We start from the raw sequence: 18341 nt of genomic DNA on the forward strand, positions 1-18341 counted from the left end.
TGTGTGTGTGTGTGTGTGTGTGTGTGTGTGTGTGTGTGTGTTCTCTCCATATTCCCTCCCTCATCGGACATTTGAGTCTGATGTGGAAATGCACTTGCTGGTATCCTGATTATTATTAAGGTTGTGTAGACAAAGCCTCTTTTTGGTCGGTGAACCCCCGACCTTAAAGTGTCAACTGATCCTCTGCTGAATACCAAACATTCAGTGGATCCACTGAGCTGTTTATCACCATTATGCTTTATAAACAAGGACAACAGAAAAACATTTCCTTACATGAACACAATAAACACAAGGACTCAAACAATAGAAGAACAGTCCCTTACATGTACACAATAAACAAAAGGACTCAAACAAAAGAAGCAGCAGACATTACTAATCATGAACAGGTGTGCACACATATTTAATAACTGAAAATGTTCTGCTGCTGTGTTGTTTCCAAACGAACAGAAGGAATCAATACTCAGTTTAAAGTCATCACAACATGATCTATAGCTCTTCCCTGACCGCTGGCATTATGAATATAACATAAAATCGTCTTTAAATCAGGTACCATGTTAGGCTTATCGAAATATAAGCTGATATCAGAGCCCTACAGTTTTAAACTGCTAACATCTGAAAATATGCACAATATTGTAGCATAAAAAAATTATGTTAAATTAACCTTATGGAAGATCTTAAAAGTCTCTTCCTTTCAGGGTTTATCAAGATCAACTTTCAGAAGCCCAAGAAAACGTATGTGTGTGTGTATATATTTGTGTGTGTTTGTGCGTGCGAATGTTTGTAATGTTTAGTGTGAGTGTGTGTATGTAGGTTCTCACATGTGTTTATACCTATGTGTGTGTGTGTGTGTGTGGGTGTTAATGTGTGTTTCTGTAAATATGTGTATTTAAATATGCAAGTGTACGCGTGTGTTTATATATGCGTGTATGCATGCGTTAAAATATGCGCATGCGTGTTAATATATGCATGTGTCTTAATACATGCGTGTGTTGTTATTAATATGCGTGTGTGTGTTAATGTATGCGCTTGTTTGTGAGAGAGAGAGAGAGAGAGAGAGAGAGAGAGAGAGAGAGAGAGAGAGAGAGAGAGAGAGAGAGAGAGAGAGAGAGAGAGAGAGAGAGAGAGAGAGAGAGAGAGAGAGAGAGAGAGAGAGAGAGAGAGAGAGAGAGAGAGAGAGACTATAGCTTACATAGAGACGCTGAGGCCTCACGCGCCCAGAACCCAATCCCAGGGAGGAGGTCCCCCTGGCTGAAGGTGGTCTGGAAGGTGTGGATGTGTGTCAGTGTGTCTGAGGACCCTCCTCCACCTGGGGACACTCTGTAGAAGGACAGAGAGCCAGCAGGCCGGTCCAGATACACTCCTACTCTGGTGGAGTCAGGGGGGGGGAGACGTATGGCTGTTCTACTATCGTTGTACCAGGCAGAGTAACCACCATCATGACACTCAAGCCTCCAGGACTTGTTGTTCAATCCAAGCAGGCTGTCACCACCCCGTCCTCTCCTCGTGACTCCTCTGTATGTCACTCCTATATAAAACCCTCCCTTCCTCTCTACCTCCCAGTAACAGCGGCCAGTCAGAGCCTCTTGACACAAAACCTGGTCCCAGCTGTCAAATCTCTCTGGGCGATCCGGATACGACTGGTCCTCTCCAACCAGCGTCACCTTTCTGTTGTCCTCAGACAGAGAGAGATTTCTGTTGGCTGTGTTCGGGTCCAGTGTGAGTTCACAGGCATCTGACGGAGAACAAGACATGATGAGCTTCTCCTCCACCGACTTACATAAATGGAAACTGCATAGAGATGGTTGACCAGTATAAATATCTGGGAACAATGATAGACAATAAACTCAAATTTGACGTTAATACTGATGCTATTTGCAAGAAGGGGCAACAACGATTGTACTTCCTTCGGAAGCTTGACTCTTTCAATGTCGATAAGGTTATGTTGTCTTTATTTTACAAATCCTTTATAGAATCTGTTTTTCACATTTTCTTTTATTGCCTGGTATGGGGGCATCAGGCTTAGGGACAAAAAAAACCTCATATTGTGAAGGTGGCTGGGAAGTTGATTGGCTTTCCACAAGTATCCTTGCTGAGCATTTATGAGAAGCAGGTTACTCAGAAAGCAATGTTGGACTGTAAAAATCACCCCCTTCATTGTTCATTTAAAGCCCTTCCCTCAGGCCAGAGACTAAGAGTCCCTCTTTCTAAGTCCAATAGGACAAATAATTATTTTATTGCTAGCGCAATACGTTTGCTCAATTTGCACAATTCTTTCCATACCTGTAAATGTATTTGAATCTGATGACTAGATAAGTATGACCGTTGTTTTTACTTATATTAGCCTGTGTCTATCCCTTTGTTGTGTGTTCTTGTGTATCTTCTGCAAGACAAGTTTCCCTTTTTGGACAATAAAGCTAACTGAACTGAACACATATTATGCATCAAAACGTTCAGCATGATGAGCTGATTGCTCTCTGGAATATCTAAGCTATACAATCGACATACTTTTCAAGTTATTAGACTTTGAAAGGTATCAATACACATCCATTTTAATCCACCTGTGTAAACCACAGACTGAACCAGCTGAGCTCACATACAGGCCGGAAACCAACTGTTGGTACCATAGACCTGGTTCATACATACTATACATAGACATGTACACATACGTACACACACCTACACAAACATAATAGACATACATAAAAACACTGAAACACAGCTATACATGCAATATACACAAGTACACATACGTATAGACAAGTCCACATCTGAATGACCGGACATCACCTCCTGCTGTGTGGATGGACTTTCCATCTCAATAGTTAGTGTGTGATGTGATGAGTCAAATATACACTTACACTTCTTTAAACCTGGTTTCAGCTTCCTCACTCCTCCGTGCTCCACACTGGGGGGAAAACAAAGTGAGAGCAGCGTGTTGAAGTATTCACCTTCATCATCTGCTGTCTCATCACTTTCCCACACAACAGTTGCAGCTGCCTTTTCAAACCACTTCATCTAGCAGCGGCTTTAATCCTTGTGGCAGACTTTGTGCCTGAGTGGTGAGCTGTTCTCTCCATACCTGAGAGTGTCCAGTCTCCAGCGTGGATCCTCCAGTCCAGCAGAGAGCAGCGCAGCTCCAGGGTCTCCTGGGTGATTGTAGCTCAGGTCCAGCTCTCTCAGATGGGAGGGGTTGGAGCTCAGAGCTGAGGCCAAAGAAGCACAGCCTTCCTGTGTGACCAGGCAGCCAGACAATCTACACACACACACACACACACACACACACACACACACACACACACACACACACACACGCACTATTACTTTTCTGGAGGTAAATATGTTCTCTGATGTGGAACTTGTGGTGTAACTGTTTGACCATTGAGTCCAACTGACCTGAGAGTTTCCAGTGTACAGTGTTGACTTCCCAGTCCAGCAGAGAGCAGCTTCACCCCTGAATCCTGCAGATCATTGGTACTCAGGTCCAGCTCTCTCAGACTAGAGGAGTTGGAGCTGAGAACTGAGGCCAGAGCTTCACAGCATCTCTCTGACAGCTGACAGCCATTCAGCCTTCACAAACAATAAACAGAATACACTAGGAACGTTAATGTTTTATTTGATATTTGTTATTAGACATGTTTTATTAGTTGAACTAAATGTCTTCAAAACATGACTAACTTAGAGGTCAGATAACTAATGACTCAACAAAGCTCCTGAACGTGTCCCTAAAAAGAGCCAGTTCTAAGAAGAAGCTGTTATTGAACTTTATTAAACAACTCTAAAGTCCACCTTAATGTCTGACTACATGATTATGAGTAGAGGAATGTAATAAAACATACACATTATACCATCATTAACAAACTGAATCCAACGTACACCTTTAACTGTCATGGCAACACAAATAAAGTGAGATGGAGGCATTGGGTTTCATAAGATGAGTGGTAATGGCGCTGCGATGCACGCAAACTGCCAAGGTTTAGTTCAGTGCTGGGTTAAATAGCGGCTGTATTGCAGCGCCCATCTGATCGCTCTATTGGGAAACACGACCCACTTAAGTTCCAATGAAGACACTCTGCTTTGATCAGAAAACACAGTATATTATCCAATCAGCAGCCGCTGATTATTAGTAGGTATTAGATCGAGGAGGAGGAGGATGAAGAGTTTTGTTGGTGAGGAAAGAGATGTCGCGGCGCTGGTGGTAGAAGCAGAAAAAATAACCTATGCAATCAAAACATTAACAACTTATTTAAAGTGAGTGAATCTGTTCACATGAATGGACATAGATGGATGGTACGTGACCAAGGACATTTTCCCATCTACTCAAGGGGTGCAACCAAATTTTTTAGGGTGCCACCAAATTGATGAGGTAATAGCAGCAGTGCCGCCAGTAGAAAATGTGTCTTGAGCCCTGAGAGGACATATTTTGCTTATTTATTTAGACCTCTTAACTTTCTTTAGGTAAATCTGGTCAATGTCTGTTTGGCTATTGAGTAAAACTGACCTGAGAGTTTCCAGTGTACAGTGTGGACTCCCCAGTCCAGCAGAGAGCAGCTTCACCCCTGAATCCTGCAGATCATTGGTACTCAGGTCCAGCTCTCTCAGACTAGAGGAGTTGGAGCTGAGAACTGAGGCCAGAGCTTCACAGCATTCCTCTGACAGATTACAGCCACTCAGCCTTAACACACAATAAAGAGAGCATGTTAGGAACTGTGATTAGAGTAACTTACATCTTTTACTTTCAACATAATGAAGGACTTGTTGAAATCTTTAATTAGAGATGTTTAACTGATATATATGAGTCAATACATTAGGTCCTTATGTTTATTCAATATCGAGTGTTTAATAAATAATATTGAAAAGCTGATTCATAGTATTTAAAAAATCTCTTTTTTTATTAATATTATATTTTCTCGTAGTATTGTGTATATTATGTATTTTATTGTGGTACATGTGCACAGCGACTCCCTGCTGTGGTCCTCTTACCCAACTCTGATTTAAAGGTGGTCCTATTATGGCATTTTTTACGGTTTATTATTTTCTTTGTTGATCTCATAGAATTGATTTACAACAATAAAGGGTTGTCGAGCATATTATTCTTTCTCCTACTTTTATGAGTATTACAACTCCTATGTGAAACACCCAGTTGCTGAGAATTGTGAGGCAGTTAGATGGCTATGTGAAGGCTCTGCCTTTGGCAAAGCATACATGGGAGATGTCCCTTCACAACGAAAAACACCTTCTAACCATTGTTAACAAAAGCTTTACTTGATGAGCGTAGCAAATAGAACTGTTCTTCTGACTGATTGTGAATAATCTGTTGACGCTCTCCCATTGACTCCCAGCAAAAGTACTAGCTTAAGTCACCTCGCACCAGAGGTAAAAGAAAGCTGCGGATGAAATTCACAAAGAGCCGTTTCTAGGCAGCTCAGTAACTGTGATTTGCTGTAATCATGTACTCCCCCTTGTGGCAACTTTGTGGTATTTTAGATTTGCCAACCATTAACATACACAAAATACATGTAAAGCACAACAGGAGAAGCAAAAAATGGAAAAGCATAATAGGTCTCCTTTAAATCCCATTTGGAGGGAGCTCCGGCGGTTAGCAAACCAAGCTAGGTTCACACCGAACGTCTAAACATCTCTGATACAAACAGAAACATCCCCTACATGAGCAGCATTGTTTTTCTGGAGGTAAATATGTTCAACGTCCTCTGATGTGGAACTTGTGGTGTAACTCTTTGACCATTGAGTCCAACTGACCTGAGAGTTTCCAGTGTACAGTGTGGACTCCCCAGTCCAGCAGAGAGCAGCTTCACTCCTGAATCCTGCAGATCATTGAAGCTCAGGTCCAGCTCTCTCAGACTAGAGGAGTTGGTGCTGAGAACTGTGGCCAGAGCTTCACAGCATCTCTCTGACAGATGACAATCATTCAGCCTTCAGACACAATAAACAGAACATGTTAGGAACTGTGATTAAAGTAACTCACATCTTTTACTTTTAACATAATGAAGGACTTGTTGAAATCTTTAATTAGAGATGATTTATTAATTTATTGAGTGTTTAATGAACAACATTGAAACGCTGATTTATAGTAATTAAAAAATCTTTTTTTATTAATATGACATTTTATCGTATTATTGTGTATATTATGTATTGTATTGTAGTACGTATGTGCACAGCGACACCCTGCTGTGGTCCTCTTACCCAACTCATTTAAAGGGGACCTATTATGGCCTTTTTTACTATTTATTATTTAGTTTGTTTGATCTCATAGAATTGATTTACAACAATAAAGGGTTGTCGAGCACATGAAGTCCCTGAAGTCTCTATATCAACGCATCCTATTGGTTAAACCAAATAGCGTCCATAAAACCAAACGCACTGGACAAGGTTAAAACGTTTTACAATAGTGGGTTACCTTTAATAAATAATGAACGTATATTTTTTAATGTATCCTTATCAACAATAACTTATATATACTCTATACTGTATTTAACTATTAATAAACAATTGTTAATTCTTGGCTTTCCTTATTTATTATTTCAAAATAAATAGAGCTTTTGAGTTTGACTTTTCACCCTGGTTACAAAACAAATGTGTGTATTGTGATACATGTTATAAGTTAACCTTGATAAAAAATGGCATGTTATTATAACTTGTATATTCTACTATTAGGTATATTGGGTTGTTTTTATTGCAATACATGCAATAAAACTTTTATATTCTAGTATTATTTATATTGTGTTGTGTGTGCTTGTAATACATGTTATTATTGAACCTACAGAGATCTTTTGGAGGCTTTGACCACTGGCAGCAGCCTCAGAAGACCCTCATCTGAAGCATAGTATTTCTTCAGGTCAAACACGTCCAGCTCCTCTTCTGACGACAGTAAGAGGAAGACCAGAGCTGACCACTGAGAAGGAGAGAGAGATTTTTCGGAGAGTCTTCCTGATGTCAGGTACTGTTGGATCTCCTCCACTAGAGAACGGTCATTCAGCTCATTCAGACAGTGGAATAGATTGATGCTTCCCTCTGTAGAGGGATTTTCCCCTATCTTCGTCTTGATGTAAGACACCGTGTCCTTACTGGTCTGTGAGCTACTTTCTGTCTTTCCCAGCAAACCTTGTAGGACAATCACATTGCTCTCCAGAGAGAGACCCAGGAGGAAACGGAGGAACAAGTCCAGGTGTCCGTTCTCACTCTGTAAGGCCTTGTCCACAGCACTCTGGTAGAGTTCAGACCACTGGGTTTGTGGTTGTCCTGAGAGCAGATTGACCCCAGAGTCGATGAATGACATAAAGACAGAAAGGGCAGCCAGAAACTCCTGGATGCTCAGATGGACAAAGCAGAACACCTTTTCCTCGTACAGCCCACACTCCTCTTTAAAGATCTGGGTGAACACTCCTGAGTACACTGAGGCTGCTCTGATATCGATGTCACACTCTGCCAGGTCTTCCTCGTAGAAGATCAGGTGACCTTTCTCCAGCTGCTTAAGAGCCAGTTTTCCCAGAGAAACAATGATCTCCTTGCTCTCTAAACTCCAGTCTTGATCTGTTTCAGCTCTCCCATGATACTTCCTGCCCCCCTGTATGGACTGAACCCTCAGAAAGTGGCTGTACATCTGAGTCACAGTCTTGGGCATCTCTTCTCCTATTTGGGATGTTTTGAAGAAGTCTCCCAGAACTGTTGCAGCTATCCAACAGAAGACTGGGATGTGACACATGATGTGGAGGCTTCGTGATTTCTTGATGTGAGAGATGATTGTGTTTGCCAGTGTCTCCTCTGTGAATCTCTTCCTGAAGTACTCCTCCTTCTGTGGGTCGGTGAACCCTCTCACCTCTGTCACCATACCAACACACTCAGCAGGGATCTGATTGGCTGCCGCAGGGCGTGTGGTTATCCAGATGTGAGCGGAGGGAAGCAGGTCGCCCCTGATGAGGTTTGTCAGCAGCACGTGCACCGTGGTGGGCTTTGTGACATCCCTCCAGATCGGGTTTCTCTGGAAGTCCAAAGGAAGTCGGCACTCATCCAGACCATCCAAGATGAAGACAACTTGGAACCGGTCGAATCTGCAGATTCCTGCTTCTTTGGTCTCAATAAAGAAGTGATGAAGAAGTCCCACCAAGCTAAACTCTTTCCTGCTCAGTAAATTCAACTCTCTGAAAGTGAGGAGAAATGTGAATTGTATGTCGTGGTTGGCCTTGCCTTCAGCCCAGTCCAGAGTGAACTTGTGTGTTAAGACGGTTTTACCAATTCCTGCCACTCCAGTTGTCATTATTGTCCGGAATGGTTTATATTGTCCAGGAAAGGGTTTAAAGATGTCCTCACATCTGATTGGTGTTTCCTCCTTGGCTGGTTTCCTGGAAGCGGTTTCAATCAGTCTGACCTCATGTTCCTGGTTGACCTCCCCACTGCCTCTCTCTGTGATGAAGAGCTCTGTGTAGAAGTAGTTCAGATTTGTTCGCTGTCCTGCTTTAGCGATTCCCTCAAACACACACCTGAACTTCTTCCCCAAACGAGACTTGATTTTATTTTGGCACTTGACAGCAGCAGAACCTAAAGGAGAAAACAACAGAAGTCATCAGTGAGTGGATGGTGAAATCATTGGAACCAGGTCAATATTTCCTGTGAATTGATCAACTTCATCACGTCTAGTGTATTCACGACACCCAGATTTACCTCAGCGCCAAATCCCTCCACAACCCCCCCCCCTCCCCTCCCCTCTCCCACATTGAATCCTACCTGTCTACACTCACACTCTGGATGCAAAATAACTTCCTCAAACTTAACAGCAACAAAACTGAACTCCTACTCATCGGCTCCAAATCCATCGCAGCAAACTCGCTAACCCCCCCACCCTCACTATCAATGGCACCACGGTCTCCCCCTCCCCCCAGGTCCGCAATCTTGGCGTAATCTTTGATTCCACCCTCTCCCTTGAACCTCCCATCCGCCACCCCGTCAAAACCTCCTTCCATCACCTCCGTAATGCAAAGATCACATCCTCCCTCACACCACACGCTGCCGAAAGACTCATCCATGCCTTCACCTCCTCCCGCCTCGACTACTGCAACTCGCTCCTCGCCGGCATAACCACCACCTCCATCAACAGCCTCCAACTGGTCCAGAACGCAGCAGCCCTCCGGGAGAGTCTCCTTACTCACGCTAAATCGTGGCACCACATCACCCCAGTCCTCAAAAACCTCCACTGACTCCCCATCTCCCACCGGAACCCTTCCAAACTCCTGCTCCTCACCTACAAAGCCCTCCACCATTTGGCCTCCTCATATCTCTCTGACCTTCCCTCCATCTATCAACCTGCCCGGGCCCTCAGATCCTCCTCAGCCGGTCTCCTCTCCACCCACACATCAGAACTCTGCAGCCGACAGAGCCTTCTCCAGGGCAGCTCCCGGGCTCTGGAACGCCCTCCCCCAACATATCCGTGACTCAGAGTCCCTCATCATCTACCAGTCCCACCTCAAGACCCATCTCTTCTCCTCCGCCTGCCCCTAGATCACCCACCAACACAAGCCCCATCAACTTTACATTTCCTTTTGTTTGTTTAATGTTGTGCTCATATGTAAACCGCTTTGAGTGTGAGAAAAGCGCTACATAATATAATTTATTATTATTATTATTCATTACTTGTGGTCGCAAGCTGGTCGTGACAAGGATTGCATGTTAAAAATTCAAAATCTTCAAGACAATTTTGATATTTTCACAGCAAAATGATTGGTCAAATGATAATAATAATAGTGTATCAATATAAATTGACTTGCTATGCTGATATAACAAGATGGTTTTGCATCTCTTCCACTGAGTTATTCTGCTGTTGATCTGCTGAATAATGATTCATGTTATTTAACCTCATACCCCCACAATAACTCTACATATCTGGATCAAGCTATTTATCTGATACCCCCACAATAACCCTACATATGTGGATCAAACCATTTAACTTGATACCCCCACAATAACCCTACATTTGTGGATCAACCCATTTAACCCCCAAGAGTAAAGATGTCTCCACGTTGAAGTTAAAAGTCATTAAGTCCGAACAGAACCAATAAGAGTCTCATACTACTTCTTAAAATTAGAATTTCTTCTCTGTTTTCAAGATAAGAGTCTCTTCTGCCCTTCAAAATAATTGTCTCCTCTGTCTTCAAAGTAAGAGTCTCTTACCGTCCCACAGTGTGTCGGCTAGTTCCAACTGGTTAATCTCCTCTGTTTGATGCTGCTGTACAGACTTAGCACTGGTAACTTCTGCCCTCCACTGGTGTCTGTGGAGAACACACACAGACACACACACACACACACACACACACACACACACACACAATTGTATTTCCCCTAACTTGTAAACATCAGTATCTATAAAGTGACCAAAAAGAACAAACATCGTTTGAGAATGAGAACGAGGGAGGAGCTGAGTCTGACTGACTCCGCTGAGAACCGTGGATTCCATGATTCGATTCACCGCTACCGGAAACTCGACCGAACGAACGAAAGATTCTTGGCGAACTGACCGACGCGAACTCACGGAATCAAGGAAAATAAATAAATCCATCACTAGTCGAAACGCTGTGCCACCACAGAGGCAGACTCAGCCTAAACACAGACAGGGCGGGTCCTGTGGGCGGGGCTAACTGGACAGAAGGGATTCCCTATTGGAGGAAATTAAACTAGCTCTCATTCTTGCTCAGAAACAGCTTCCTCCTGAGGGTAATAGATCCTGATTGATTATGCTCTGATTAATGGTCGATGGGCCGGATCTAGATGATCCGCAGGCCGCCAGTTGAACAGCCCTGATGTATTGGCTGAATTCTCAGCTTCCCTTAGAAGGTTGCTTATTTCCATCTTTAAATTCAGGAGGATGATTTATAAAGTGGTCACGCTTCATGGAGACACAGCTGGGCTTTATTATATCTGACAAATCCTCACCTCTTCTCAATAGACTGATTTCCATCTTTAAACGTAGGAGGAGGTTGCATAGAGTGGTCACTCTTCATGGAGACACAGCTGGGTCCAGGGGAGTCTGCTCTCGGCTGCTGGACTCTTCTAGAAAAACAAGAACCAGGATTTATGGACGTTTGATAAAAGCTGTATCTTTATAATATCTGATAAATCCTCACCTCTTCTCAATTAACTGATTTCCATCTTCAAACTTAAGAGGATGTTCCATAGAGCGGACACTCTTCATGGAGACACAGCTGGGTCCAGGGGAGTCTGCTCTCTCCGGCTGCTCTGGGCTTCAACACACACACAGCTGTTACTCAGAATAATGATGGAGTCATGATGTATCACTCAGCGAGCGAACAATAATACGATTCAATATCAGTGAAACGGTAAATGCATGCTGTCTTTGTACTTTCTGTGTCATGCCAGATTAATAAAATATTTGAATGTCTCGTCAATCTGTCTTGTTCTTTCATGGTTCATTCTCAATATTTGAATGCCTCTTCAATCTGTCTCATTCTTTCATGGTTCGTCCTCCACCCGGGACCCCCACCATTATTGCTAAATCAAGTCTATTATCTTGCTGATATGTTAAACATCCAATAATCAACTACACCCGGCATCCCGCTGTGTTTGGTGAAAGTTGTAATGTTGTGTTGATTGATGACCGACTTCCATGATGGTTTGAGAATGAGAACGAGGGAGGAGCTGAGTCTGACTGACTCAGCTGAGAACCGTGGATTCCATGATTCGATTCAACGCTACCGGAAACGCGACTGACTGAAAGAAAGATTCAGAACAATTCTTCTTGGCGAACTGACCGACGCGAACTGAATCAAGGAAAATAATCATGAATTCCATCACTAGTCGAAACGCTTTGCCATCGCAGAGGCGGCTCTCAGCCTACACACAGAGAGGGCGGGTCCTGGGGGCGGGGCTAACTGGACCGAAGGGATTCCTATTGGAGGAAATTAAACTAGCTCATTCCTGCTCAGAAACAGCTTCCTCCTGGGGTAATAGATCCTGATTGATTATGCTCTGATTATGGATGACGGGTCGGATCAAGATGATCCGCGGGCCGCCAGTTGAACAGCCCTGATGTATTGGCTGAATCCTCACTTTTCCTTAGAAGGTTGCTTATTTCCATCTTTAAATTCAGGAGGATGATATATTAAGTGGTCACGCTTCATGGAGACACAGCTGGGCTTTATTATATCTGATAAATCCTCACCTCTTCTCAATAGACTGATTTCCATCTTCAAACTTAAGAGGATGTTCCATAGAACGGTCACTCTTCATGGAGACACAGCTGGGTCCAGGGGAGTCTGCTCTCTGCTGCTGGACTCTTCTAGAAAAACAAGAACCAGGATTTATGGACGTTTGATAGAAGCTCTTTATAATATCTGATAAATTCTCACCTCTTCTCAATTGACTGATTTCCATCTTCAAACTTAAGAGGATGTTCCATAGAGCGGTCACTCTTCATGGAGACACAGCTGGGTCCAGGGGAGTCTGCTCTCTGCTGCTGGACTCTTCTAGAAAAACAAGAACCAGGATTTATGGACGTTTGATAGAAGCTCTTTATAATATCTGATAAATCCTCACCTCTTCTCAATTGACTGATTTCCATCTTCAAACTTAAGAGGATGTTCCATAGAGCGGTCACTCTTCATGGAGACACAGCTGGGTCCAGGGGAGTCTGCTCTCTCCGGCTGCTCTGGGCTTAAACACACACACAGCTGTTACTCAAAATAATGATGGAGTCTTGAGAAATCAATGCTGAGCTCCAAGATGGACAACAGTCACAGACAGAGAGATCCTCTTCTTACCTCTTAGCTTTGCTCCGGCGGCCATGTTCCCCAGACAGAGTGGTCTTAGAGTTAGGACCCCCCTCCTTTCTCTCCTCATCCATAGTAGACTGGAGACCTGGACACAAACAAAAGTGCAGATTGTTTCTGTGGATTCTGTTTGAGTACCGAACGTGAAATTACTGCATTGAAGACTTCCTATCCTCCTCCTGTCTGATATACACACTCTGTCACTATCTATGTCTAGATCTACACGCTTTATCACTATCTATATCTATAGCTACACACTCTATCACGATCTCTGTCTAGATCTACACACTCTATCACTCTCTATGTCTAGATCTACACACTCCATCATGTCTAGATCTACACACTCTATCACTATCTAATTCTAGACCTACACACTATCACTATTTATGTCTAAATCTACACACTCTATAACTATATGTCTAGATCTCATACATATCATTATGAAGATAATTCCTTATTTCCCTTCTGAACGTCTGAAACACTGATTTCTCTTCCATTTGATCATAGTCACTAGAGCATCAAGAGTCTACAGATCAGTGTGCTATCCCGTTAAAGACGGCCATAAATCCACCAATAGGTAACTAATGTTAACAATGAAACTCCACAATAGAGTTGACAACATGAACCAAACTGACCTCACTACAGTACAGAGTGAACCCCCACAATAAAAATCCACAACGTGAACCAAACTTACCTTACTACAGTACAGACAACCTTCACAATAAAGGTTCCTGGACCAGAGGTTCCATATAAAAGACCCTCAACACGGTGTAACTAGTGACTGATGTTCTGACCCATATTCCTTTATTCAGGCAGGTTCTCTCTCTGAGTTCAACGTCTCTTTTACAGCAAGAACCTGGCAACACTGAACTTGGACTGGAAACATTTAGAACATATAAATACAGTGAGAAAATACAACCAATAATCGAAGGAAAACATGACATTTAGCGAGCTTTACCTTAGCTTCTCCGTGAGGAAAACTTGTGCTGCCCCGTGTTGTAGGAAAATATAAAAGCACAGAAGGACGGAAAGTAAGATCCATTGAAGGAAGAGATTCAGTTGTTCACATAATGCAAGTGTTCAGAACCGAAACAGAACATAAACACGGTTCTAAAGGTTCTGAGTAAAGATTGAGCTGCTGGGCTCCTCAGTGAGGACAGATCGAATGAGGAAGGATTCTTTGAACAACAGCTCACTACGTGTAAACTCTTTATGATGTCTTAGAACACAAACTCATAGAACATAAACCCATAAATGTATCAAGTCATGAGATAAGACGGAGCAAAGGTCTGATGGATAGATGAATAGATAACTTTATTGCCATGTCATCACAGTTGATAAGAATTTGTCTTAGTGCCACACAGGTTAAAATAGGGCAATACACACACAGTACATACAGTACAAAAAAGACAATGACACAGACAATCATTCAAACCAGTAAAAGATAAAAAGATCTTGTGCTATTGCAACTTCCCATAAAGTGTTTGTGCAGTCGATAAAGTGCAGAGTGCGATTAGCCCAGGTTTACTCTGAGGGCCTGAGCATTGAGGAGACTCATAGTGGCAGGGAACAGGCTATTACAGAACCGGGATGTTTTACCCATGAGACTTTGCACTCTGTAGTTTCTGTAGGCTTTCTGACTATTTTTGGTCTGTTGAATTCAAATTTTGGATGATGGTGGTGATTCTACTTGAGTTTAACGTGTCATGCAATGTTGGGGCAGGGCAGCTCAGCGACCTGGCTCTCACATATGTTTATCGCACAATCAGCGCTAAAAGAGGCCTATATGGACGTAAAGTAGTCTGCCCCATGGTCATATTGTACAACTGTTGTTGTTTTAAAGGTCCCATGGCAGGAAAATCTCACTTTATGAGGTTTTCTAACATTAATACGAGTTCACCTAGGCTGCTTATCGTCACCAAGAGGCTAAAACTTGCGTTCGGTGTAAAACGAGCACTAGGTATCCTGCTCGCCTTTGAAAAAATGGAAGCTCAGGCGCGCTGTTTTGGAATGGGGCCCCACATGTCGTCATAAGGGGCCAAGTTACCTCCCCTTTCGCTGCCTTGCCCGCCCAGAGAATTTGTCCCACCAATGAGACAATGAGCTACGACCTGCGAGCGCCACATGTATGTGTGTGTGTGTGTGTGTGTGTGTGTGTGTGTGTGTGTGTGTGTGTGTGTGTGTGTGTGTGTGTGTGTGTGTGTGTGTGTGTGTGTGTGTGTGTGTGTGTGTGTGTAGATTGTCTGGCTGCCTGGTCACACAGGAAGGCTGTGCTTCTCTGGCCTCAGCTCTGAGCCCCAGCTCTGGCCCCAGCTGCCCGCCGGTGGCGGGCACCTGGCTGCCCTCTGCCTCTGGTATTGCCTCTGGTATTGCCTCTGGTATTGCCTCTGGTATTGCCTCTGGTATTGCCTCTGGTATTGCCGCTGGTATTGCCTCTGGTATTGCCTCTGGTATTGCCTCTCGCACACAGCTTGTGGCCGTGATAATATACATTATATGATATAGATATCTATGTATAATATGATATTATTTAGATATAGAGCGCCTCTCTCCTCCTCATTTGAATTAAAGCTAGAGACACCGAAACGGCACGTTTGGGGAAAGCTCAATGTGCCTCGTAGTGGCTGTAATTGTGCACCAGGGCTGAATTTCCGGAACGTCTTCAATTACTGTGTTAGGGGCCCCCTAATATCTATATTAAAGCATCCATAAAGTAGCGTGCCATGGGACCTTTAACTGAAATTATTCTGCCAGTATCTTTCGTTGTGTCTATATCAGATGCAGATGCAGATATATATATATATATATATATATATATATATATATATATATATATATACATACAATACAATATGTCATATGTGATGTCATGTGACTCCCAGCCTATCAAAATACAATCAGACGAAAAGCTAAGGGAAGACTTTTCCCTTAGCTAGCCAAACAAACACAAGCCAAACAAACACAGTAAAGAGATCTTATGACGCGTATCCACGCTGTCAGAAGCACCTCAGAACAGGACACTATGTGGACCTGAGCGAGTTGTCAGTAACACAATCAATCATGAACTGATTACTGGTTTACCTGCAACACACACGCACAAACACACACACACACTTAATAATATAAAAAAAGGAAGATAAAACTTTATCACAACTTTATTATGGCTATAAAGGATAAAATAAGGATAAACCCGCCGGATAAACCCGCCGCCACCCGCCGCGCGGTGGCGGCGGGTGGGCGGAGCCGAGGATAGATGGATGGCGCCCGGCCCCGCCCACCCGCAGTCCCCAAGGGTCTCTCGGCCGTCTCGGGGTCGGTCCCAGGACCCCAGGTGATGCGCGGTCCGGGCGGGGGCGTTGTCTCCCGGTCCCGGCCCCGTCCCGTCTGGACCGCCGGTGCCTTTTTGCCGATAGCCGGCCGCCCTTTCCAATATGGCGGCCACGTTGACGCAGCGCAGCAACGGGTCCAGGCAGCCAATCAGCGTCTTTGTAAATATGTCTGCTCTCCACACTGACCATCTTTAAGATCCCACGTCATGCTTTTTTAGGGCTATTAATTGCATTTTGGGGTACTACTAGAATACCACATGCTGGTATGTTAGAAATACCCCTTATTATTCTCTCGCTGTTCATTTCTGCTAAACCAATTTCAGGGTTTTTCAAAAATGGTCTGATTTGTATCATGTCGCTTTAGGCCCCCCTCCCGTTAGCCCAGTCTGCTGTGATTGGTCGATTTGGCGTCAGATTGGCGTCTCGGAATTACCTCAGCAATGCACTGTAATTGAACTGCGCACATTTGAGAAGCTTTCTGCTAACAAAATAAGGTATTTCATCAATGCCTGTAGGCTAGGTGAAACGAGATCCACGTTTATAAAATCTCTTTGCTTAAATATAACTATATATCGCTGTCAGACGGACAAAAATCAAATCAGACAAACTTGTAAATAATTGTCATTTTTAATTTCATATTTGAATATAAATCTCTGACATATTTACAGAATTTATAAAAAAGCAAACAAAATATCCTGTTGACTATTTTTGTGAGGGGGTGGTCACTGATTGTATTACCATAAGAGTAAGTTAGGTGTGTGTGTGTGTGTGTGTGTGTGTGTGTGTGTGTGTGTGTGTGTGTGTGTGTGTGTGTGTGTGTGTGTGTGTGTGTGTGTGTGTGTGTGTGTGTGTGTGTGTGTGTGTGTGTGTCAAACAGGAACGGGGGGAGATTCAGTCATTGTAGACGCTTGATTCTGCGACGCCGTTCCGAGACATCTGCAGTTCAGGCAGTCTTCATTGTTCCTTAATAGCATGCTATAATTATCCAAGTGAAGTGTGCGCAGACCGCACAGAACGAAAGAAGAGCAATCATCGTCTGAGGCCCCTCTAGTCGGGCGGTCGCTGTCCGGTGGAACGTGTTGCAGCGAGAGGCCACACAGGACTTCCTCGTAGGGTTGGTGTTGCCCGAGGTTGGTGCAGCACGAGCTGCGAGTCCAAGTCCGACCGGGCAAAGGTCACATCAGTAGAACACGTACAAAAGAAGAGTCGCGCTGTGACCCGTCTGCGGGCCGGGCCGGGGGGTAAGGCGTAAAAGAAAACGAGCGTTGAAGAGCATACGGGCCTAGCACACAGGCTAAGCTCTCCTTTAAAACGGGAAGCCCCCACTACTGTCACCAACACCGGCCCCCGGCCACACGTACATTGACCCCCAAAACATGGTTGGTAACATATCTCTTTATATAATGGTATACTGGTCTGTAGGAATAGCAGACTTGAGTTACGAGTTCTATGGTTTGGCTTCAGAGTATTAAAGACCGGATCTTGGGACTGGAGATTTGACCAACGAAGATCCTCGTCCCTCGTCCTAAAACCCAAGTCAGCGCATGTCACAGAGGTAGGTGATGGCACAACTTGAACATGTATTGCTGAATTAAACATGATTCGACCGCATGTCCGTCAGTATGACCTCCTAGACCGATGGCTGGGTTACGGCACCGAGTTTAGCCTGGTGGTACACACCTGTGGAAATGTCATGGACGATATGAGACTTGTCCACACAGAACTGCTACACAACCTGTTTGGCCCTTCTCCTCTAGGGGGCGCTGGTCTGGTAGTTTAGGGTGTCACTGACGCTAGCCACGGTGTACAGGTGTGGTTAACTCTGAAATAACTATATTTACTAGAAGTTGGCATCCACACATTCATTTTTAATCTTTTGTTTTTCTTATCAAAGTACATAAAGGTTTCATACAGTCGTGGCACTTTTGCCACCAGCTCCAGTATAGCCTGTTACCGACCGGTGTGGTGCGGTGGCAACTGGTTTCAGACCATTGGGTTTATGGCACCAGGTGGCCCAAGTGTTCCCTTAACCACTGAGCACCAGTAGATCAGATGATGGAGCGACAGGCCGCCTCAGTCACATGACCTCGCAGGTAGACCCAGACCTGTTTCAAACCAGGCGTCTGATAGGTCGAGGTCCCCTGACCGCATGGGCGGGGGCGGGAGCTGTTTTACAATCCTTCACCTCACGTGGAAACAACTCAGCCCCGTCGAAATGACG

At 44.0% G+C, this 18341-nt stretch overlaps 1 protein-coding gene across 1 annotated transcript; it reads right to left on the bottom strand.

The window, feature by feature from the left end:
• Positions 1-1178: 1178 nt before the first annotated feature.
• LOC130392369 (NACHT, LRR and PYD domains-containing protein 12-like) lies at positions 1179-18271 on the bottom strand. Its single transcript, XM_056602856.1, has 15 exons — positions 18226-18271; positions 16070-16301; positions 12559-12675; positions 12372-12488; positions 12185-12301; positions 11130-11246; positions 10939-11097; positions 9011-9162; positions 6780-8553; positions 5758-5931; positions 4499-4672; positions 3394-3567; positions 3080-3253; positions 2859-2905; positions 1179-1732 (listed from the first exon to the last, which is right to left on the bottom strand). The coding sequence occupies exons 1-15, from the start codon at positions 18269-18271 to the stop codon at positions 1179-1181; spliced, it is 4128 nt and encodes a 1375-aa protein (XP_056458831.1).
• Positions 18272-18341: the final 70 nt, after the last annotated feature.

This window comes from Gadus chalcogrammus, chromosome 11, assembly GCF_026213295.1.
Source record: "Gadus chalcogrammus isolate NIFS_2021 chromosome 11, NIFS_Gcha_1.0, whole genome shotgun sequence".
Lineage (NCBI taxonomy): Eukaryota > Metazoa > Chordata > Actinopteri > Gadiformes > Gadidae > Gadus > Gadus chalcogrammus.